Here is a 26,420-nt window from a genome sequence, read left to right on the forward strand (position 1 = left end):
TAGGGAAAATTTGTGTCAACAAAGGAATCAATCAGCCGGTTGACACACCTTTCTTTTGTCTATAATCTAATCTATAAATTGGTTTTTGTTTTGCTCGGTAATGCTACCAATTTCTTTTGTTTGTTTTGTTCTATTAGTACGAATTTAATTTAACAACAGTCTTCCATAATTTTTTGATCCATGCAACCCGATTAATCCTTAGACTGTAAAATTCTCTCTTAAAATCAAGGAGATTTCTTAATCTAGTGTCTAATTTTTTGAACCATGCAACCGTAAATTTTATGTAATGTTGATAGACTTTACCGATTTTATTTTGAATTTAATTGAGTTTTCTAAAATTTGAACCTTGAATCAACTTGAATCTTATATCTACTATTGGAATTGTGCGATTCTCCGTTAACTCGCAATTTTAACGATTTGAGAAGGATGGTCAAAAACCAAACAATCCAACTTGGCACGATAAATATGAGTAATAGAAAAACCAGTCCATGCAAATGCTTCTGAATCATATACAACACTGACCGCTCTCTTTCGATACACTTGACAACAACTTTAACAATACGTTACACTATTACAAGACTTGTAAAAGTTAGACTAATATTTTGGACCCTCAAAATTAAATTTGGAGGCCACCGCAATTGTATTTACAAAATTGTTGATTTTAAAATCTCTACAATTACATCACAATTGCAATTGAAATTTAAAACTAGTCGTCAAAGATAACTACACTATACCTCGTCATGGAAACAACTTGGACGAAGCTACACTGCCAAACTTCAAAAGAATGGGAGCAAGTGAATATCATTCATATACTAAACAATTTGGTTCCCGATGTATCTCGAAGGAAAAAAGGATATGTCGAAATTCTCACATGCATACTTTTATACATACTAAATACGTTTATATTTGGGAAGGAATATGATGAACTACATCCTTCAACATTTCCAAAGTTCTTCAAATCCACCCACACACGAATAACACTCTTCTAAATAAAGGAGTTAGTTGATTTTGAGACTCTATTTCCACTATCTAAAAGACCACAACAATACTTCCCCTTAAAAACATTGCACCACAAACTATATTATCACATTCCATAAGCTTCCAACCCATTTTCATTGTACACACCTTATACATACATTGAAGATTAAGAATGTCAAGTCCCCTAAAGGTTTAGAAAGGGTCATAGTGCCTCAATTAATCCAATGCATCCTAAAATAATTTTTTCTTTGAAACCAGAGAGCTGTAGAATCATATTCCTAGTGCTAGAAGGAATGAAGGCTTTCTATTTAGTGACCATTTGTCGTGAAAGAGCTCCAAACTTCTCAAGAGTAGCATTAAAACAAATATCAATTGTGTTAACTCGCCCTATTTCTGTAGGATGAAGCCAACATATCTTTGATAAAGTTGCAAATAGAACTAGCAAGCATGGAAAAATCTCACTGATAATATTCTGTCGATCACATGCACATCAAAAGTGAAAAATCTATATATACATCATGACTAGAGGAGGTCAGACAACAATATCTTCTTTAAAAAGCTATTTGAAAAGAAAAAAAACAAACATATTTCTCCATGTGGTCGAGACCAAAGGTTTCTTGCACTTCCTCCATATCATCAATGTCATCTACACTATGAGGTTCTTGATTTTTACTCACAGGTGCAATACCACTTTTATCTTCTTTCACACCAAGGTAGTCTTTTCCAATGTGCCACTAGTTGTTTCATCTCTGGTGAAAGAGTGGGGTTTGTGAAGCCCACTTCCCCACAACCCAAAGACATGCTTCTTTGAAAAAATTAAGCATGTGTTGTATTTAGGGGATAACAATTTTTCTTTAGCATTAGTTGGATTTATTTAAAGCATAAGAAAATGTTTAAAGTAATTAGTCTGTTTAATAAAATATTAAGTGTGATTTAATCGTAAAATTCTATTGAGATAATGACAATATGAACTGTTCTTAGTCAAGTTTTCCTATTAAGTAAGACAAAAATAATGCATAAATACTATTATGTGAGTAGAATGATAATCGCATATCACATGTTATAGATATGAGATATCAAATTTTCACATATATATAAATATTAAAAGTAATATTTGTATTAGATTGATCTGCTATGAGAACGTTATATAATAGTTATTCAAATATCATTAACGATTCTTATGTGACCATAATTAGTAATCATCTGATTTTAAGTCATTATAGTTCATACTGACATGACATGTAACATGAGATGTTGATGCTATGTTGAGCTAAATTGCCATGTCAACAATACCAGATCAACATCCTATGGATAACTGTCTCGTGACAGAAATGAAAAATAAAAACAAAACATAATTATATGAATCAAAATATCTTTAAATACCTAACATGTCTCGAACAAATGGTGTAAAATATATGGTTAATTGAATTATATTGATAAATTGGATTGCACTACACTGAAAAAAATCAAATCAATTAAATGGTTCACAAATTGAAACTCATATTTAAAAAAAAAAAAAAACCAGTTAACCAAACATAAATCAAAAACCGCTTTAACAATTTTAAAATTTTTTGAACCTCAATTAAGATTTTTTATTTTAGAAAATTTTTTAAATTTGTTTTTCTCGAAAAAATATTGAAACTTTTTTTTTTCAAAAACAATAAAAAAAAATTAAAATCATTTTTTTATTGGAAATTTTTTGAGAAAAAATCGAAAACATTGGTAAGAATGGAATCAAACCATTAATATGTGGTCCAATTCAGTTCAGTTTTTGTACCACGAACACCCGTGCGGCCACAACATTAACTCATCTTAATACTCATTACTCCATTTTTTCCATAGTTTATCACTAACAAAATTCCTACAATACATATCAACTTTGATCTAATACAAATTTAGTAATGACTTGATCCTCAACGTTGATAATTGAATATTAGACTTTGATAATATTACTTTTTAAAATTTAATATTATAAGAATAATTATATTTTTGTGGGAATGATAAGGTGGTTTGAGAGAGGATCATATGATTAGAAAGTGAAGAGAAAGTCATGAATTCAACTCCTCAATATTTATTAATATTAAAAGCATAATTATATTTTTGTAAAATAATTAAGTACAAGTGTGAGACAACTAGACAAGTTAAATACTAAAGTTCTTGGAACACACCCAATTTCTATTAATTTTTTTATAACAGAAAAATCTAGGTGAATTGAGTCATAAGGCCGATCCAACATGTTGTAGAATCTAAAATAAAATTATAGAAGTCTTTTTAAAATTAATAAATAAATTAATAATATTTTATTTAAAAAATTTATATATTTTTTTCAATGAAAAACAATTACCTTTAATGTCACAATCATAATAAATAAGTGCATCATTGTATTATTTGATTGAATGCAATCAACATAAATATCAATTAAATGAATGATTACATCAAAAATTGAGAACTAAAAGTGTTTTTGTAGAGGCCTTTATTTTTTATTGGCTTTTGGACCATATAAAAACTAAAATACAAAAATATATTTTAATAAGAAGTTAAGTAAGCAAGCACCTTTGTATCAATCTATTAAATTTTTTCAATGATTACTTCTATGTATGATTTCATCCTCCAAATGCGATGCACATTGTAGCAACTGCATCCCTCGCTATTGTAGTGGCTGTAACTATGATAATGCATTTCAAAATGATGAAAATAGAAATGGTGAAGTAATGATGGACAACATTACATCTAAACCACACAGGTGTCTTGTATCAAACTCAACATTATTTGTACTTTTGATGACACAGCTCCTTATTTGGGACCCCAAATGTCGTGGATGAATTGAATTGATTAATAATGTTGAATACTCTTGTTGTTCTCCGTACTCCTATTCTTATAGTTCCTTACCTTACATGACCTAGACAGAGGAGGGAAAAGACATTCAATCAAAATTTATTTATTTATCTGAAAAATTGTATTATGGTATATTTCCTTTTTTTTTTCTTAACTATATTTCCTTCTGTTATTTAATTTTTAAAAATAATTATCTTACTATCATTGATATCTTTTTTCTGTTAAAAACTATTTTATCCCTTCATATTTATAAGTAAAAATATATTAGCAAAAGTTAATATATTTTAAATTAAATACATTAATTTTAGAATAGATTATTTATAACTACAATGAAAAGAAAAGGAAAAATTATCTCATTTCTTTCTCTCTTTTATTCTTTCATGTGTTTTTTTTTATTCCGCCTTTAACCAAACTCTCTCTTTTATTAAATTCCAAATCTCACATCTCTTTATAACTTATATGGAATAAGTGCATTTTTTATAATATATTTTGTTTAAATTTTCTTTTTAATCGTTTCAGTTTTAAATTAAGTTTTTAGTTTTCTTTTTATAACTTGAAAAAATTCTTTTATCATCTATTTTTTACACGTAACTATATCATTAATGATGTGATAATGATGTGACACTATCGTATTTTATTATTATTACTAATATATAAATATGTTTTTATAATTAAATAGTATTACGTATTGTAATTAAAATTTCAAAAAATAAAAATAAATAAAAGATTACCTTAAATGGATTTTTCCTTAATCAAACCTCATACTTCATCGTTACCATCGCTCATCATTCTTTTGAATATAAGAAATCAAACTCTTTGTTATAAATTAGACTCATTTTCTATATCGATTATCTTTCCAAATCAAACCTCATTCTTCATCACAATTGCTTACCTTCGTTTATTTAAATATAATATATAATTAATTTAATTACAAAAGTAATAACATAGATTGAATTAATGATATAGCAATAAAAGTATTCAAGTCACTGGTGACACTTTATAAATGAAGGTGTCATATCACAAAAATTTATGGAGACTAAGAAAATTTCAAGAGTTTTCAAAGAGGACCAAAAATTTGAACTTAAAAAAAGAGAAACTAAAACTTAAATTTCAACAAAATATAGAGACTAAAAATGATTAGTCCATTAGATTTTAACTTAGAGACTAAGAGAGAAACTAAAACTTAAATTTAAACAAAATATAAGTCTTTTAATATTTAAATAATAGACTTAAATAGGAGTGAATAGTCCATTAGATTCTTTTAGTCAATCAATTTCATCCCTATATTAAATTCAGACATCAACCTATGACAATTTGTGATGTTAACGGGGTTATGTACATATTAGTTTTAAGTTTTAAATGATCTCCACGTCTACCGGGACAATAAAAGTTTACATGATACAAAAATTTCATAGTTACTTTTGCAGTTTTATTTTTTTATTTTTTTTTTACTATAAAAAACAATTAAATACCAGCGTATTTTATTAAACATAAGATATATATTTTTTTTCTTTTCAATTTGACGAAGATAATCAGTCTTACAGTTAGCGATTTTTCAACAAAATCTTTTTTTTAAATGAAAAAGAGAAATCAGTTTTTCCCGTGATTTTCCAATATCTCATTTATAGTTAATTATAAAATTTGTTTTATTGTTTATATATAAAATAGATTAATTTTTATCGGGAGCATAGTACGATAATGATATTATTTTTGCTATGTCTCTCATTCTAACACAAATTAGATCTTTTGGGGTGTGTATTTTCTCAAATTGATCTATTTCATTATGAATGTGAGTAGATTGTGAACGATTTTATCTTTAATTAAATTTAGAATCGATACGACGAAAACCAATTTTTTTTACTTATTTGAAGAATAAAAAAAAGTTTTGAAAAATCGCTGGCAGCAAGTCTGATTTCTTATCTTCGTCAAACTGAAAAAAAAGAAAAAAAACAAGAGTGATATTTTGGTGTTTAATTAAAAATCAACTGTATTTTAATACTTAATTTTATTTTTTTTGGTAAAAGAAAAAAAGACGTGGTTGTTTCATGTCCAACATTCATAATCTTAACTTCATCTTGTTTCCCAAATATTACTTCAGTAAAACCTATATTTGTGAACCCCCAAAATCTAAAGACCCTAAAAACTCCATGAGGCTGAAATCCGAAAGGCAAATAATTATCTTATGTGCATGAATAAAAATCCTCTAGAGTAACGATTATGATATGGAAAATATTGTTTTTCACCTAGTAAAATAGAAATTCATGTGAATTTAAAAATATATTAGAGTATCAAATTCAAATTATCAAATAGATTTGATATAGAGATGTATTTAATTGACGTGAAATAAATTAAAAAACTATTTAACTATTTTGTAAATTTTGGAGAGTAATTAATCAATAGTAATAAATTCAAAGACCGACTAACATATTAATTAAATTTAAATTGTGAATGTTTCACATTATTTTGTCATGTTTGTTATGACAGAAAAGTATTCTGATAGAAAGAAAAGATATCTGAATTTGAATTGGTGTTACATTACATGACACCTTACAAATTCCCGAAATAAGCTAAACATGTGGGCCTAATATATAATAAAAGATGAACACGTAGCATTTGATCCCATTTTTGTGTGTCACAATCTCTTAGCTGGACGAGATTTGGTTGGATTTGATGCTTGATTGCTTGCAATCAACCCTTCCCCTTTTACTTGGCCCATGGACACGGAATCCATATTTTCTTCTTCTTTTTCACTTATTATTATTTTTGGAATAACATTGAATTTTTACTTTAAACTAATGAATCATCATCGGTATATATTCTTTAAACCACAATTAGCTTACCAAATTTGAAAATTAAGTTAAACGTTATGAAGCTACCCTTATATGGTTATATGACTTATATAATTGAGCTATTCGATAATCTTTGGTTTTGACAAACTATAACATGTATGGTCTTTTTTTAAATGAAATTATTCGGTGATATAATTTTTTTTGGAATTAATTGATGATCGTATACTTACACTATCAATAAATACAAACCATTAATTTTATAATTATTTTATGATGATATTATTTTATTGTTTATTATAGTAAAACTAATTTATAATGGCAATGCGCATTTTTTTTTTATCTATTTTTTTTCTTGAGGAACTATTATAAGGTGCATATATTGTATATATACATATGAGCTGCAACAATTAAACAATTAGAGGTGAAGAAATCAGACTTAGTGTTCTAAAGGGAGATATTTTTAATGCTATGATTGGAGTAGTCAATATTCTCATATTCCACAGCTCAATTGATCAGTCAATCCATCTCTTGGTCCACCTCTATTTTTACAAGAAATAATGATAGAAAGAGTATGAAATTAGATACTCCCAAACAAGCAGAAAGATACAAATTAACTGATAAATTTTACGGGTTGGTGTTTTTATTTTTATAATAGGGTTTGTAATATTTAAATTGAGGATTTGATTTGTCTAAAACGAGAAATTGATAAAATGAAAAAAAATTAATCGTCAATGATATAATTATTCAAAATTACATATCAATTATTGATTAATTTATCAATAGTTGATATTATTGATTAGTTTATACTCTAAAATAAACTGTTCACTTTAAAGAAGCTAAATCTTTGAATTGAATAATTAAAATATTAAAAGTTTTTATTTTTATTTGATTGTATTTTGCAAAATTCATTATCAAATTAAAGGTTTGCATCACATAAATTATTCTTCACAGAAAAAAAAAATTACTCATTTGATATATTATAAAGATACATCAAAATTAATATTATTTAATAAAACACTTAAAACATTAATTTTTATGCATTTCAATTACTTATCGCATTATTTAAAATTTATTTAAAATTTTACAGATATAATTTATATGTTATAAATTTTTAATCTTGTTAAATATATAAATAAATTATAAACAAAAGTTAATTAAGATATTCATGTTTAAAAAATTAATATATTTAATATATCAAATTTTAATAAAAAATTAATTTATTGTCTAAATTATCGTGGCATTAAAAACACATTAAAAAAAAGAGAAATATTTTAGAGATATTCGAAGGGAGTACTCATTTATTAACTATAGAATGGTGTGACTGATCTTTCAATATATATGTGTGAGTGTGGTGGTTGCAATATTGTGTATCTCTTTATCTTGTATCCCCACGTAATCTTATATTTTTTGTTGGTAGGTGTTACTCAGCTGATAAAAATTGTGAAAACGTTTAATATAAATATTGAGGCACAAATTTAAGTCTACAACATCTCTAATCTTTTCCGAGATATTGAATCTACTAAATACAGAGAAGATATATGTTTATTGTTTATTAAATAATCTTTGATTTTCACAACTTAATAAATATATCTTTAAATTTATAAAATATTATTTAAAATAGTTTGAGTTAATTTATATCATTAAAGACTATTATGTGAAACATTCGATCAGTATTTTATATTATATATTGATCCTTCACCAATATAATTTGCTTGCGAAATTTAAATAATCTTAGCAACAAACTTTTCATTAATTACAATTTTATATTAATTATTCAAAGAAAAATTAGTCTATTAAAGACGTAAATTTTATAAATAAATTAATATATAATTGTATATTCAAATAATGTGTCACGTCGTAATATTTAAATATGTATTTATTGATTCGTAAAAATCAGAAATTAGTTTGAGTTAAGCGCACACTTGCAATTTCATTGTTTGATAAACAATTCATAGCGTAACTGTTCGTGTTTGTGTAACAATACCTCCTTGTCCTGACTTAGAACCAAAATAATGACGATTAGATTTTTCTATCACGGTACGTGGCAGTTTTAGCAACAACCTACAATATTAATGTCATTATCATAATGCTTTCTAATTTTCTCAATTGTTCATTGCTGCTGAATGTCCCAATCAACAAACCAAATTGGAGAAAAAGATGTGACAAAATATGTGCGTATGTGACAATTATCAACAACTTATGTAAGTATGATGTATTGAATGAATGCAGACATGTAGCATCCACGTGTTATAATTGAAGGAAAAAGAAAACATAATCTATTTTAACACAATCAAGATTAAAAAAAAAGAAAAAGAAATGATTAGATAAGAATTTGATCCTTGAAGCATGTTGTTAGCAATTCAACCACTAATCTAAATTTCATTGGGACAATATCCACAATGAATATTATCATAATATCTAATAGGCGTGTGGGAGTGAAACTTGAAAAACCATCCATTAGATAATTAATTAATTAACAAAAAGCATTTGACTACTAATTAGGGGCATGGAGTATCAGATTCTGGTAGGCTGCTGCATGTCAAAGGCAAAGTGAGTGGAAGAATTAAACTTTCAATGTCATCAATTATAGCTGATCCTTTGTTGAGTATTATTTGAACATGTAATATTTTTACTCTCTTCAGAATAAAATATACAAAATATAAAAGTAAAAAAAATAAAAAAAATAAATAGTAATTGAAAAATTTATATAACCGAACTAAATTTTTAACAAAATTCATCAATTTTTAACTATTATTGTTTTTACTTATATTTAATTTCATATGTAACACTGTATGTAGTGCTACCATTCAACTAACTTTGAGTTTAATCCTTTAGCCCAAATAAAAGAAAAGAGGGAAGCTTGGGCTTGGACATCACATCATATCAAAAAAAATATTTCTACCTATACCCTTCTGTTTTGCTACCACACCCCCCTTAATAGATAATTAGATATCATATCGCCCAAAGTATCCAATCAAGTTATAAGTAATGCAAGTGAATAGTAATCTGCTTCGTATGCATACTCTTGCCTGCTCTGAATAATAGGACAAGTTCAGAATTGTCTAATCCAACCATTGCATTATAATCTCCACCAAAATGTCAAGTAATAAATCCAATCGGGTAATTCTTTTTTTAACCCTCCAGAACAAAAAATCATGCCAATTAACTTATAACACAAGAAATCAAGTTATGTCAATGTAACATATTCCCTTATGTATTCTGGCTATGCTATTGGATCTTTGGCCTTTGGCCTCCATGTCGGCCGTTGCTGGCCTTGATGTGCTTGCGGAGGTGCTTTTGAAGTTGAACCATTGGAGCTTGCTCTTGAAGTCGACCTGGTGGCGCTTTCTTTTGAAGTCAAACCATTGGCACCTGCTTTCGATGTTGAACCGTTGGCACTTGCTTTCGAAGTTGAACCGTTGGCACTTGCTTTCGAAGTTGAACCTATGGTGTTTGCTCTTGATGTTGAACCATTGGTGCTTGCTTTTGAAGTTGAACCGTTGGCGCGTGCTCCTTTCCTGACATTTTGAAAATGATGTTGTGATTGTGGGTGTGGGAGCACACCCCTCTGCACCTGTTGCTGTGGCTGAGTTGGATGAAAGTAACCGCTACTGTAACTTGGAATGGCAGGTCCGCCAATAATTCTTGCTATATGTGGCGGTGCTAAACAGGCCAAGAGAGAGTTTTGATTCTGATTTTTTGAGGTGAGTAGGCTGTACGTCTTTAAAAACGCTTCAGCTATCTTCCTCAGCTGCCCAGCACTGACAGATCTAGCGGAATTTTCTGGCTGCTCAAAAGGGTCTTCAACCTAACCAAGTAGAATTCAAATAAAAAAAGTATCAATATTGGAGCAGGAGAATTCACGCATGATAAAATATAGTATTTTTCGCATGGCATTGGCTGAAGAGGGAGGAAGCCAAAACAGAACCAAAAACTTTTGTGGAAGCAATCAAACATAGCCTATCCGCAAAACGAAAATCATAATGTCACACAAAAAAATGTAAAGAGAACGATCAATTTCAAGTGAGAAGAGTATTACGAAAATCGCATATGTCTTGGGCAACCATCTCATATTGTTTTTTATCTGTTCTCGCTGTCCACTGTAAGGGCAAATTCCCAGCTCTGAGGCCCATGAATCCATCTGAGCAAACTGCAGGAACACAAAACATGCTGTGATCATTATTGTAAATAAAAAATGCCAAAAAGCCCGTGCTACATAGATAGAGGAAATTCACAATCAAGGAGAGCCTAAAGAAACAAATCCATATCAAATGTTTGTTTTTTTGTATTAAAAGTACAAAACAATATCTATCACTACAACTTCTCATTGGTATTTAACAGATGTTAAATGGAGAGAGCATATTACTAATGTCTTTCGCTGATACCAACAGTACACAATCAAGAAGGAAAAAAAATGTACCTTTCTCAGGAAATCAATAAAAAGCTCAGGTACAGATTTTCTGTTAATGGTCCTTGACTTGTCTGATATGAACCTGTTTATGTTTGCACCACAGGTTTCTGAAATAAGATTCTCCACATCAGCTCTAACACCTGCAGAAATCACATCAAGACAATGGTTATATAAGAACTGATAATGGATTAGACCTAACTCAACCCTAAAAGCTAACTCAAGGGAGAGAATTGTCGACGTCATTATAAGGAGTGGGTTGGTCACATGTGTAGCTGATATGGGATTTTGACAAACCCATCGTGCCCACAATTGGACATCTAAATCATGACACAGTACATGAGCTTGCATCCCACTAATCGGTCAACAAAGCATATTGTGATTTAACTCTGAACCTACCACCCAACATCTTTTAGATAATATTAGCCTAAGTCCCTTGAAACCAAAATCAACCCCTTCAGACTATGATAACTTGTGTGCTTTTACTTCATTCTTAACATTGAAGCATGCACACAACCTGAACATCTAAAACAAAAGCCAATATTTCAACTTTCCAAAAAACAGGTTCAGCTCCTACAAAATTCGCCCCAATATCTCAAATTATAGAATAATGATGCTTCATGCTTGAAATGAAATGTACCTCTCAGCTCATCAACCATATTTGCAGGGTATATATCTTTAAGTGGTGGTAAAATTGCAGGAGCACATGTCTGAAAATGAAAGAAAATGTTGCATGCATCAGAAGATGAAGACCCATTTAATGCTCGTAGAAGACAGCCGACAGTTAAAACATATTAAAGTTGAGGCAGCAACTATTTTAGCTAGTTACAAATCTTCAAACTGAACTGAGCACATAGCAGTTTTCGCAAGACTAAGAAACCAAATGCACTATCAAATGGTTGAATGTCTACTTCATGTGGAGAGATGTGAAAGAAAGTACACAGAAAAGGCAGAACATTCTAGCAAAAATCGAATCCAAAATAAATAACATAAATGATACTCTCTCCATTCCACAATATCGGACACATTTGATCATTTCACACGGATTAAGAAAAATTATAAATGAAAGAAAGAGAATGGTGATTTTACTAAATTATCTTTATTAACCATTGGTGTATTTTCTTTATCATAAATGCAAAGTGGAGAATAATAATTTGAAAGTGATGCACATAATATTAATTAGAGGAGAGGGTACACTTGGAAAAAACAATTAAAATTCCACTGAAAACTAAAAGTGATACTCTTTCTGGGACAACTTTTTCAAACGTGACAGTTATTATTGGGCAAACGGAGAAATAAATCAACAAAATATTTCCTAGAATTTCTAACAGTAACCACCCAAAAAAAAAATATACCAAACCCTCTTAAAATAAGGGGAAAAAGAATCACTGCATAAAGAAATATGCAAAAGTAGATTTACCTGAAAATGAAATATTACAAGTAAACTGAGGGAATAGGAGTTGAAAGATCCGGTTCTAGAGTTATTGATTCTATGTGCTTTGGCCCATTCCTTGACCTACACAAACCAGAAAAAGAATGAATCAAACCCAAGCAATTGCTAGCCTAACAACCTTACTTTGGCCACAAGAACATACCACTAAAACCATATCATGAAACCGACCATCTATCCTGTTGATCCAAAGTAAAAACTTGGATTTCATCAGGCCCGGCAAGTTATTGATCGAAACGTCACAAGATATTCCCTGTTGTTTGCTTCTAAATTTTAAAATGGGAACTCTCGCGTTGAGGATGAGCTGCATGTTCATGTATCCACCTGTAAATTAGTGTTATTACCAAACGTATTAGGACATACTAAATAAACCTGCATATTCCATGCATTCCTTTGTGCTAATTATTATGATTATAAGACTTCAAAGTAACAAGAAAGACATGTTAAACTTAACAAGCACTATTTATGGAACTCTACAATCTAAAGGAAAAAATATTCAAATAAAATGAACCATTAGAAATCAGTACTGAGATTGACGTGGAGCGACAGCAATTATTATTGGACTGAGTGGTCCCTTAAGTGATTGCATGGTTTTATTATGTATGAAATTATCATGATATTAAGTAAGGTTCAATCTTAAATTTCATAAGGATATTATAAAGTAATTCCTTGACCATATAAAGATCATTCATCCCAATTTTCTATCTAACTCCTGAAGCTAACTTTCCTTCTTTAAAACAACTCAGTATCAAAGACATATCAGTGACATCAAACAGGTCAGAATTTGGGAAGTTTCAAGTTGAAGAAAATTACCTTTCAATCTCAAAACTCTTAGAAAATCTCCCAGCAATGTTTGTTTTTGTTTTCTCCCAACAGATGCAATATGGGAACCATTTAATAACTCGATTGAAATGTCCACGTCTCCCCATCGTGTGAAGAGATTAGATACAAATGACCCAAATGGTTCAACAGTTGCTCCTGTTTCAAAAATTGAGTAAAAGTCAAATTTTAAATTCTTTAAAATTTCATAACTGAAGGAAAAATATTTTGCTCAATACTATAAGATACAGGAGCGCAAGTCTCTCATAAGATATGTTCATAGTTCATACAAAGTGTAAAATGTCATGATAAGTCATTTAAATGCATCTGTTTCAAATTTTGTGGTTACAAACAAAAGAGTTAATGTTTGAAAAGTTTTTTAAGCACAAGATAATAAAATTCATTTTAATTTCCACTATTTATTTGAGAACCTTTAAGCTGATGAGAAGCTTGCACCACAACACAATTTGGCATCTTTTATCTTTCCGTTCTTTGGAATATGAGAATAGAACAATGTAGTACAACAAAATGTAAATGTAATAGTGATACTGAGATAGAACCTTAAAATATCTTGAGACAAGATTCATAATTACTTGAGTACAATAAAATAAAAGTAACAATAATAACAAAGATGAAAGATATGTCTGCGGAGTAAGGCAAATCTTCAATAAGAACTAATATAGTAACGAGACACAGTATAGTAATTTAATTAATCTTGTAATTTCAATTATGAGTATAGGAACTATCCAACTATATGCATAGAAATAACTAATGCTAATTAAAACATCTAAAATAACATAATTATCCGCTGCATGAATCTTCGTTCACCATATACAGAAACAAAACTTTTAGAAGTTTACCTCTCAGACTTTGCACAGATTCAGCAATGCTTCGCAAATCATTAATAATAGCAAACCGTATCGCCCAATCTTCTTGTGAGGGTGTGATCACCTGAAGTATATCATTTAAAACATTGCCCAACATATTATGTGTACTCATTTTTTGTCTCTCAGTAACTCCCAATAGCTATTAATGTACCAATGACGACAATGGTTTGCAGAACTTAGTGAACAAAATGAAAGCAAAGAGGATTGCAATCTACAAGCATTGGTGTCTTGAAACACACATCATATCCTTTGAAATCCCTGGAGTAGCACCCCTGACCTGATACAGTTGCTCGTAAAGTTAAAGACTGAACTATGTGAATCTATTCTATTCAACATATAGTTAAACATGAAACCTGATATGAGTATTTATATGGATGAGAATATAAAATCATTTTCTTAATTGATAATTCATAAATTTCCTTCAAATAAAATCTTTTTGGTTTTCCCTCATGATACCAACACCAGAAGATATCTAGACGTAGGAAATGAAAAGACAAACAATTAATACATTTATTTCGTATCTAAGGGCTTAACCCAAGCATCAAGCACAATCACAGCTAGCCACTCCATAAATGACACAGATAATTATATCTAAGTAATCCGGCATGACATTACAGAATCTTCGACATTTGAAATCAAAGTATTATGACAGAATAAGCGAATAAACAAAAAAATAGATAAAGAGAGCCGCGATGATACCCTATTTTACCTACGTCCACGCGAGGATTTCTTACTGCTTTCAGAAAAATAGATAGAGAGAGCCGCAATGATACTCTGAGCAACCCTATTACCCCCTTATTGTACTGGTTCATTACAAGGAATATATAAAAAGGGGCTGGTTCTCATTGTTCTCCTTAATATTTTGAACTCCAAAATAGTGGGCCGTGTTACAATTCGAGCCGGCCCATCAACATGATTCAAACACAAAAAGGCTATCAAGGACAACTAGCTACTGATAATCCATAAATGACGCAACTAATTATATCTAACATATCCAACACAACATTACAAAATCTTGGAAGTTAGAAAGCAAAGTGTTATGACAGAATAAGAGAACAAATATAATTAAAGCAGACAGCTGAAGAAGAATCCACATAGATTCTGCATGGTTCGGTCAATGTAACCTACATCTACAGGTGATAGGAGAGTTTCTTACTTCTTTCAGGAGAACAAATACAAAGTGCCACAATGATTCAATTAGCAATCCTATTAACCTTCTTATTGAATCGGTTCTAAATTAAAAGGATATCCTAAATACGGGACCGATTCTCATTGTTATTCTTAATATTAGGTCGGGTTGCAATTCGGGATGGCCCATTGAAGTGATCCAATGCATATCAACACTCTTTGATGTGTAGTAGAATCTTTGCACACCCTCTACCATGACTTCGGATGTACACATTTGAAAGGAAAAAAAAAAACATTTTGTGTACTTTCCAGAATCATGTGTGGTTTTTAAGAAATGTGGCAGTGGGAAATGTTCCCTCTTGATGTGTTCTTGTGTTCCTTGCTCTCTCCTATGTGAATTCTTATGAAAACCAATTAAGGTCAACCCATAAACAGGATTCCTTGCTCTCTCCTATGTGAATTCTTATGAAAACCAAGTAAGGTCAACCCATAAAGATGATTCCTTGCTCTCTCCTATGTGAATTCTTATGAAAACCAATTAAGGTCAACCCATAAACATGATTTCTTGCTCTCACCTATGTGAATTCTTATGAAAACCAATTAAGGTCAACTCATAAACATGATTCCTTGCTCTCTCCTATGAATACAGATCAAAACTCATGCCTATGAAAAATTGAAAACAATATCTAACTATAATGACACCAAGCACAAAAGCAATAGCAGAAATTACACAATTCCATAAAATTCATCAACATCTTTATCTTTCCCAATTCACCAACCCAAGCCCATAACTAAAATAGAAATCAGCAAGAACACAAACCAATCAAAAAACACCTATTAAATGACATATAAAACCCCCAAAAAAAAGAGCAATGTACAAAGGAAAAAAAACACTAACAAAACGCACAATCAAGAAAATGCATCTCTTCTTTCAGATTTGAGGGTGTTTAAGAAACGGAAAAAGGGAAAATAAATAAATAGTCATTGGTGAAATTCAAATTGGCATCGGTACGTACGAGTGAGAAAGTAAGCAACTTTACTTACGGGTAAGTGAGTATATAAACTATGAAGAAACAGTAGCAATGAATGATTAGCGTATATGAGTATTGTTCGTTAATTAGGAAAAGGGGTTTTGTTTTCTTTCTACTTTCTATTATACAACTTAAATAATTACCTTTTCATTCATTGAATTTGGACGCGGGAAAAAGGGTATTGAATTCGTGCTACTCTCTCTTTTTTCCTTTGAAAGGTTGGTAGAGTGTAGAATTGAGTGTTTGATTTTCAAGCATTCAACAGAAGAAGAAGAAGAAGATGAAGCGGTGGTTTTAGTAACTTTCATTTCATAGCATTTTTTGTGTCAATCACTCAATTTATTTATTTCATCGTAATGATTCTTCGGAAATTTCTTTTGATCTGCACTGATTTAAATAGAGATGAATTTTTTAGTTTGACTTTTTAATTGGAAACTTTATTTTAATTTGGTATATACTATATATTGACTATCACTAGTTCAATTAGGCAGGTAGATCCTCTCCTTCCATCTATCTCTATTACTCTATCCAAATCCAAATGAATATAAATATTTGCATCATTAAAAACATTTGAGATATCTATTAAGATATGAAATGATTTGTTTGGTTGGTGATTTATTGAATGTTGAAAGAGTTATATACATGACATGATATCTGTAATTCTAATCTTAAAAATTAATATAAATATTTTTTTTTTTTTGTATAAGTAAAGTAATGGAAGTAAGTAACACAACTATACAACCTATTATCTCTTACATCATCAATTAGAATAATATCTAAAATAGATAAAACAGAATCTAAAATAAATTAGTTGAAGAATGATCGTTTCAATAACAACCGAGACCACCACACAATAAACTTCTTTAATTAGTGTTGTGAAAGACATCAATATTAACTTTTAAAACATTTTGAAGAGGATGTCGCACAATTTCAAAAATTCTTCTAGAAAGAAAATACGAGACTTTGTAAAGCCTACAACCTTCTTAGTTAAATTCTTGAAGTTTCAATCTAGTTCCAAATGATAGATTATTGAGAAAAACACTAAGTTATTTGTCTTTATAAAGCTTATACACGATCACTTCAAATGTTTGGCAATTTTAATGAGTGTTTTCAATGGAGGACTCATAGTGGTTTCAGTCTAACTCAGCATCTTGCCTCATGTTAAAAAATTTACTCCAGTAATCTTGCTTGATAAGATTATGCCAATAAATTTGAACCTCTTCACAATCTCACAACATATAAATCACAATATCAAGATAATCACGATATCTAGAACATAAATTATGAAAATTCATATATCTGAAAATTTTCTAAATATAATTACTAATTTACTAACAACTAACATTTATTTATAAAAAATTGAGACATGACACGAATTGATACTTATTTGACTCATAGAATTTGTTTAGATATCATTGATGTTATATATGTGTTTGACTTATAGTATTATTCTTGTAAAACTAGGTGTTACTTACATGCAATTGTATAAGACAAATGTACATTTACAGACCATGATAAAAATTAGCCTTTAGCACTTAACATTTGAACATGTTAAAAGTCGAATTATTATTGTTTTTATTTTCCATCTTCTCTATTTCTTCCATCATCATAGTTTTGGAAATATAAATATAACTAAATGGCATTTGATATTATCCAAATTTTCAATACACCTCAAAACACTTTAAAATTATAATAAAGGAGAAAAAAATAGAAATGATCTTACATCTCTTGTCCACTGCTTTAGTATATAGTGTTCAGAAATTAATATAATCCCCATGACATTTCAAACTTACAAAGTATGATTGCATAAGATGATACAAGTGGTTGTGGTAATTAGTACATGAGAACTCAATAAAAGCAGTGCAATATAATTTTTAACTAAAACGGTGTAACTTTGCAAAATGACAAGATGAAATGGCAATGTAGTAATATCTTTACTTTTTTTCCTTTTAAATTTGTTTGTAATTTGATAAAAAAATATATATATATATACATGATATTGAAACACATTTCTAGAACACAAATACGGTGATACTAATCAACTGTTCACATATACTATTTTAGTTTTGCACATAGGAATAACGTGACTCTGAACTCCTAAAAATAAGTTGTTTTGTATATTTTGGAAACTACATTAAAACCAAATTTATAAAACAAGATTATTGCCTTAAAACAAATACAAACTCAACCCAATCAATTATCCTTGGACAAAGATCAACAAGTCACCATAAACACACAAAATAAGATTATTGCCTCAAGAATTAGCAACACTGGAGCTAACTAATTAATATATATGATTGTAAGAAGTCGTCAATCAACACCAATACAACCCTAACAAGTCATCAATTGCTGCTAAAACCACCAATGGGGATGTATTCTTAATCAATTGTCAAGGTCAAAATCAATCAAACACGCATAAGTCTTCAATCCTAAAGTCCAATATAAATTCAAGTGTAATGAATACTCTTAAAGTTATATTGTGCAGAGTGTTAACTCATTAATCATCTTATGTACTTCGTTAACCAATTATTTATACATTATTAACCACTTTGATAAAGTTTTGTAGAAAATATTATACATTTTTTACATATATAGGTGGGGATTCGTTGACTCAATGACTAACTCTATGATTAGTTACTCTGCTTAATAACTTAATTTAAACGATGAATTTTACTAATCCAACGGTTGACTATTGACATAATATATTAATAACTATGCATACAAAATTTTAAATGGTTATGTGTCACTTAAATAACTCATAATCTTGATCATCGATGTATGGTTGTGTGGTCAAATTTTAACTCTCTCATTCTTTCATTGTAAAACTCAGGGGTGAGGATTGGTTCACTCGAAGAGTAAGTATTTTTTGAGTTATTTTCCTTAATAAGTATTTGTAGATATAAAATCTCTTCGATCCAACAGTCAATGAGTAGATTAAATGTGTAAATTTGTATTTTAATCCTATTTAATACTTTATCAAGTAAGTTCAATTCAAAAAATGATATAGCTTTTAAAATACAAGTAAAATAATGATATGATAAGATCCCATATATTATATATATATATATATATTTTATAATTTTTGATATGCATGGTCGTCATGGTATGTTAAAAACATTGAATAGTTGAATTGTTGAAATTTGATGTCCAAGCAAGATCGATCCCCACTCATATGATTATTCAAACTTTTTGAAAGAAAAAAAAATTATTCATTTATTTAATCAATATACCTCTAATTGTAAAGCAAGTCTTTATACCATTAAATACTTATTATTCACTGGTTTTTTTAATATGCTGTAATAAAAGCATAGAAAGAATTGGAATTTTCCTAAAAAGAACAGTAAAATGTGTTAGATAGAAATCAAAGCATGAAGTTTAGTTCAGAGATGATCCCGAGGAAGCCAATGAAGAACAAGTATACTGGCCGAAGATTGAGGCTTTCAAAGAGTTGGAAGATATTAAAGTCTAGTGAGGAAAGGAATCAAATCAAATGAGATTTCATGAAGGAAAAAAAATTGAAGATATGAAATTAGTTGTTAAAATGTCAAATGTTGATCATTTGCCTAATGAATTGAAGAAGAATGCACAAAATGTTATGAAACACCATTGCATAGTATGTACCATCAAAATATATTCGAGAAACAATAGAGAGGGAGAGTACAATTAGATATGATACAAATCTTTTATATAATTATTGTCAAAAAAAATCTTTTATATAATTAAATTTTGGAATATTTATATATTATTTTGTTAAAGGGTTCAACATATAGCTCGTGCTACATATAACTTAAATATGCCTATAACGATTATCATTCTCAATTTCTTAGGGGTTGCCAAATATTTAGTGTACTTGAATTCTAAATCGACCAACTTAAATTCATCTATCTTTTTTTGTACTATGCTATTTCTTTTACTCCAACTTGGATAAAACATGTATGCTAATCGCCCAATCGTTTGGAGTGATATGAATTATTAAACTTCAGTGCATATTTATACTTATCATATTTAAAATAGAGTTTTTATAGCATTACTTTCAAAGGATAATTATAAATATGAATAGTTTACAAATGCATTGTTAGGATTACAAAAACAATACATTTATGACTGATCTTGATTTGTGTTGATACTTATTATTTTATTTAACATTGTTTTTCTTGCTAAGTCTGTCCAAAGTATTGTTGACCTCCAACTAATGAATTTATCCACAATTACAATTACAACTAATGAATATGTATTGGCATCAAAGGAAGAAAAAAAACTATGTTCATAACTTTTCCAATAGAATTTGAAGAGAAAATAATACAGTAAATATAAGTATAAAATAGCTTACACAAAACAGCTATATCCCGTGTGTTGTACGAGTTCTCATAACTATTATACAAATAAATTGAATTATACAAATAAGTTAGATGATGCAGTCGACCTATCCAGCTGTTTGGGAACCTTATACCTACTCAGTAGTATCAATAAATAAACAAATGTTCACCACCTTGTGAGGAATTGAAACTTTAACTTTTACGCTTGCATCTTCACGTACTTCTCAAATGACTTAATACTTAATTTGCTTTGTTACGTGGTTGACTATAAAAATAAGAACATGTTACATGCTACCACACCATTGCTTCAAGCACGTAGCAGATGCTTATCACAAACCAAGATCCTATAACTTGCATGAGGCCCCTCAGCTGTATCTCGTAGTGTCGTGTGCCAGCCTATTGCCTTGGCAATCTGTTGAAGTTCATCCATTATGACAAGTGAATCGCGAATGTAAACACGCCCACCAGGTCTTAGTATCCGATCCATCTCAACCATAATTGATGAGACATTGCATCTGGTAGAGAGAAATGTAACATATAGTAAAGATTACACATGACAATTTTACATGTTTCGTATTTGCAATTAGCAAAGTACTCCATATGAAGTCATAATACATGCTCTTAATGACTATTGAAATAAAAGCATTTGCTCTAAATGAACAAACGAAATATGAAATAAGGGTACCTTTTCCTCTCAACAGAAAGCAAGTTTGCAGCATGCAGTAAATCATAGGTTCTCGGGTAGGTGTCAAATGATTCACACCTATAGCACAAATCATGAAATATTATTACATGCGGACACAAGAGTGAACACTTGTTTTTTATTTTATACATCTTGAACAAGTTTTTAGTAACATACCAGTCATGCATAACTCCAATAAATCCACGGTCGTATATGACAGGCAATGTGTTTGGACCGCTTACAGGAACAACATTCATAACCCAGCTATCAAGATTTTGCGCAATCAATGCTGCTGCAAATCTGTAAAACACACAAATATACTTAAAATAGATATCAGAAAATCCTTAATGTACATTAACAACAAAAAAGAATGTTAAGACATAAACAATACCCTCCAAAACCTGCTCGCATGTCCATAACATTTCTTAATTTCATCTTCTTCCAGTGCAAAGCACGGACATAGCTTTCTATTATCTCATCCCAGTATTTTGATTCTGCCTTAAATAGCTCTTTTCGGGATATGAAAGCATCAAGTTTTATGCTTTGAAGCCTATTGGGTGGGGTTTGCATACGTGCAGGCCAATTGGTAACATTTGCTTCATATCCATTTTTAGGCAATTCAGAGATGCATGCTTTTAGATCAACATACCTAGATTAATCAAGCATATATTAAAATCAACAAAAAAGAAATCAACAAAAATGAGCCATTAAATTGATAATAACACTAAGATGGATGAAAACCTATCACGAGGCTTCAGCAAAAACTATTGATACAACTCATCATTAGTTTTCTTTCTCATGAGCAGCATAGATGTTAAGAGTGTATCCAGAAAAAGTATTTACAATATTGTGGATAAAAATCTAAAATACATGTACAAACACACAGGAGGCACACCTAACTCTTTTGCTTCCCTGATCAGATCTATTTCAAAGTTCCGCTTTTATTATGAGATAATACAATCTTTAGAAAATGAAAAACCACATTTACAGTAAAATAACCATTTCTGCATCATTATATACCATCATTTAATTTCCTTTTCACTTTTTCTTATAATTTTGAAATATTGAATATGCTTTAGTAATCCACCTAAAAGGTTAAACTGTTAGAAGAAAGTATAAAATAAATTGAAAACTATAAATTGATGACACACCACAAAGGATTCTATTCACTTATTTTTTTATGCAAAAACGTAAGCATTATATTCGACCCTAAAGAAGAAAGGAACTAGTTCTACTTTTTTAGGGTGTTTTTTTTTTGGTACACTTTTTTTAGGGTGTTTTAACATACCAAAAATGCACCTATTTTCAACACTGATTTTTATCATGGATGATCACAGCATAACATAAAAGAATGATAGTAAGTTTACATATAATTGTTTGTGATACTCATATAAATGGATGAAAGTTGATAAACTTGACTACGGGTCTCCCATAACAAAAGTATATAATCATCGAAAGATCTGAAAAGCTTGAACACAATACCAAACGTTGTCTGGGTCATCACTTGGGTCACATAGAGGAGGCTTTGTTCCTGCTTCACGGTTTAAATAGCAGCTATTGTCAAAAGGTTTCTGCCATACTGCAATGTACCCATCTTTTTTCAAAAAATTCCAGCAGAGTCGAGTGGTAAGATTAAGCATCTCTGGAGACAACAAAACCCAAAGTTACATCACGGTACAAACAGCATTTCTTAGTAATAATGAGCTGGACAAACCCCAATAACTTATTGACTGTTCAAGTCAGTTCAAGAAAAGTAGCAGAAGGGACTGTCTAAGAATGAAAGATGTGAAGGTGTTTGATACTGTAACAGTTAAAGAAGCTTCTCCACAAGTCATAGCTTGTAAGACACGGAATGATAAACTAACTATAAAGAAACATTAAAGGGGGAAACAAAAGATCAGACATTTGCTTTGAGTAACAAACAAATTGTTGAGAGAGGTATAGGTCAAAGATACAGCACTGTAGAATACTGAAATACAATGATAACATAGCTAAAACGCTTCAATAAATTCAATCCAAATGGAAACTTGTTTCAAATATACATACCTTCCCATTGTTCTTCTAAAACTTCTTCGTGCTTATAAACCGGCTGGGCAGCCCAAACAAAATACCCTCCTGCTCTTAGCATCCTATTAACTTCAAGCAGCAATATCCCATCTTCATCACAAGTAAACAAGTTTTTAGCATCATAATGCAAATCACATTGACATATCATTATCAATTAAAGTAGAAGCTCAGACAAGAATTCCCTAGTCCTCTACTGGTTGACTAGGGACCTCTCCATATCATTTTTCTCATCATTATCACCAAGAACTATTGCACATTATACAAGAGAAAGAAACACATACCATCTCGAGTCCAATTAATTCTACAACGTGAACAGTGTATCAAGTCAAAAGCTTGACTTGGATATAAAAGACGTCTAGTTGCAAATGCTGCCACCATGGCCGGTACCCCACGCTCAAGAGCAAACTGAATCTGATTCTCATGAACATCCTTGGGAGCTACGGACATGGTGACGACATTCCGTGACAGTAAGTACGCACCAAAACTAGCTACACCACAGCCAACATCAAGAGCAACTCGTATATGCTGACCAAATGTAATTTCAGGAATCATCTGCATAAGCACATATTCAACATCAGCTTAATGATCCACCTATACTATACTGACCTAAAAAAAGGTGAAACCAAAATACATATTATAATGGGATTTAAGTTATAAACACGAAGAGTTTAAACATATTTTACACAAATCTCCAATCATATTTCACTGTCTTGCAACTGTGAATTGTAATGTGGCAAAACAATATAATGTGATGAAATATTGAAATGTGAATGCATGTCGATTGCCAATGTATTATAAAACTCAATTTAGTAAGTAACCTTAGCAATATGGTCCAAGTATTCATTTGCCCCGTGTATAAATTGTGTACCACCTCCTGGAAATTTAAACTTATCTTTGTCTCTAGAAATCCAGTTTTGACCGCCTTTATCTTCAACAAGACGAGTATGAGGAACATTACTGAACCATACCTACACCCAAAAAAAAAGAAAAGATAGAAGAAGCTAATTCAATGTTGTGACTTGTAAGAACATACGAGCCCTGTTTGGACAAATAGCTCCATTAAGCGCTTATATTATAAAGACCTAACATATAAGTGTCTGCATAAATTATTTCTAACAAAAATAAAACAAAATCAAATTGTTTTTATATAAACTGTTTTCATAAGCTCTTTGAAATGGTAACATATGTATTTGTGTCGGTAGATGAGCTCAAATAAATCAATTTGAACATAACCATAATCAAAATCCTCCTAATTGAAACTTGAAACACCCATTTAGCTTAATTGGAAATAAAAACAATAAAGATAAAATTTTAACCTCGTCTCTGCTTTTGGGCCATGGAATTGGGGCACGGTACCCTTTAGGTGCAGGAACCAAACAATTCAACCCTTTACCTTCTTCAGGACAATGCCGTTCAAATTTTTCTCCTTTCTCCGTCGAAGGCATCTTCCGAATCGCATCCACATTATCCAAACAAGGTATATACTCACTCATATCCCTCGAACACAACCCAAACTTCGTGATCGTGAATTTCGCAACACTATCAGAACCTTCCTTCTCAACTTGCGTTTCGTTCACCCAATCATCCACCATCTCCGGATCGAAATTCCCAACCTCAAACTCCTCCGACATCGTCCCATTCTCATTCACGATCCCAAATTTCTCCACCGAATCCCCCGCAGGCGGCGGTTGAGTTAGGGTTTTCTCCGAGACCGGTTCGGTGCTATTCTGACCGATAGGGATAGAGATGTTGAATGATTTGTTGTAATTAGGGGAAATAGAAACCGCTTGATTTTGATTCGGATCCGGGTCGGAGTCTTGTGTGAAGAAGATAAGTTGTTGGTAGCCATCGGACCAGTGTTTACCTAAGTAGAAGAAACTGATAGAGATGAAGAAGAAAGCAACGATCTTGAGAGCGTGTGTTGTTTTAAGAATATCGATACTCATTGGAGATTTCATGGTTTAACTTTGTGGATCCAAAATAAATAATAATCTTTTCTTTCTCAATGCTACTTCATGATTCACCAGTAACATGTAAGAGAGTGAGAGTGTTTTGGAGCTAAATTAGTGAGTCATAGTAATCACACACACACACACACACTTTACCAACTCCGGAGTAATATATAGTAACTTAAATCCCACAGAACTTTTGAAATCATGATGTAAGAATTTTCTTATGTTACGGGTAATATATAGTAACTTAATTTAGAACATCAATTCAATTCAATCAAGTGTAAAGTGGGAAATATGCATATTTTGGACAATAAATTTGATTTTAGCGTCTCCAAAATAAATATTTCAATTTAAGTCTTTATAAAATACTTTTTATTTTTAATTTTAATACTTAATACTATTAATTTTTTAACAGTTGAATAGTTAATTATTTAAATTTAGATCTCCATAAAATCTAAAAAATTGATTTTAATTCCTCTAAAATAAAAATAAAAATTGTTTTAATCTTTGTAAAATTCAAGAAATTTGATTTTTACTCCCTGCATAATAAATAAAAAAATATGTTTTACTCCATTTTATGGTTTTAATAATAAATTATAATTAGTGTATTTTAATTAATTATCATTTTATATAAAAGATATAAAAAATATTAATTTTGACTAATCGATTAATGACTAATATTTATCTCTTGTACGATTATATGTTCTATCAACCTCTTTAACAATTCATTTTCAAACAAACAATATAAAAAAATTATAGTTAATGTATTATAATTGTTCATATTTTTTATTTTTATGTAGACAACGTTAAAAAATACTAACTTTAATTAATTTTTTATTTCAAACATAAGTCCACACATAGTTTTTATAATACATTGGTAGTTAGTATATTAAAATTATTCTTATTTTTATTTAGAAAACATAAAAAAAAAAAATCAAAAGTAAAATAAGTTTTTAGTCCTTATAAAAATTTAAATTTGTATTTTTAATCCTATAAACAAATTCTCGAGTTTTTAGTCCTTAAAAATATTCTGTATTCATTTTTAGTTCCTATTTTAAAAAGTTTTTATAAAAAAATT

General features: G+C 30.0%; 2 protein-coding genes across 5 annotated transcripts; both read right to left on the reverse strand.

The window, feature by feature from the left end:
* Nucleotides 1–9,660: 9,660 nt before the first annotated feature.
* LOC101488653 (protein HESO1) lies at nucleotides 9,661–16,738 on the reverse strand. Of its 4 annotated transcripts, none has more exons than XM_004503118.4 (9): nucleotides 16,469–16,738; nucleotides 14,140–14,443; nucleotides 13,274–13,438; nucleotides 12,606–12,784; nucleotides 12,431–12,526; nucleotides 11,651–11,720; nucleotides 11,023–11,153; nucleotides 10,642–10,752; nucleotides 9,661–10,410 (listed from the first exon to the last, which is right to left on the reverse strand). In XM_004503118.4, exons 2-9 carry the CDS (start codon nucleotides 14,276–14,278, stop codon nucleotides 9,826–9,828), a joined length of 1,476 nt encoding a protein of 491 aa, XP_004503175.1. In that variant the 5' UTR covers nucleotides 14,279–14,443; nucleotides 16,469–16,738; the 3' UTR covers nucleotides 9,661–9,825. The 4 variants fall into 4 exon arrangements, with proteins under 4 accessions (XP_004503175.1, XP_012572000.1, XP_027192019.1 ...); XM_012716546.3 differs by lacking the exon at nucleotides 16,469–16,738 and adding an exon at nucleotides 16,339–16,417; XM_027336218.2 differs by lacking the exon at nucleotides 16,469–16,738 and adding an exon at nucleotides 16,202–16,297.
* Nucleotides 16,739–20,571: 3,833 nt separating this feature from the next.
* Nucleotides 20,572–25,480, reverse strand: LOC101488994 (probable methyltransferase PMT11). Its single transcript, XM_004503119.4, has 9 exons — nucleotides 24,707–25,480; nucleotides 24,209–24,358; nucleotides 23,672–23,942; nucleotides 23,370–23,480; nucleotides 22,806–22,965; nucleotides 21,715–21,972; nucleotides 21,501–21,623; nucleotides 21,327–21,404; nucleotides 20,572–21,156 (listed from the first exon to the last, which is right to left on the reverse strand). The coding sequence occupies exons 1-9, from the start codon at nucleotides 25,346–25,348 to the stop codon at nucleotides 20,949–20,951; spliced, it is 2,001 nt and encodes a 666-aa protein (XP_004503176.1). The 5' UTR covers nucleotides 25,349–25,480; the 3' UTR covers nucleotides 20,572–20,948.
* Nucleotides 25,481–26,420: the final 940 nt, after the last annotated feature.

Source organism: Cicer arietinum, chromosome 6 (assembly GCF_000331145.2).
Source record: "Cicer arietinum cultivar CDC Frontier isolate Library 1 chromosome 6, Cicar.CDCFrontier_v2.0, whole genome shotgun sequence".
NCBI classification, from domain to species: Eukaryota; Viridiplantae; Streptophyta; class Magnoliopsida; order Fabales; family Fabaceae; genus Cicer; species Cicer arietinum.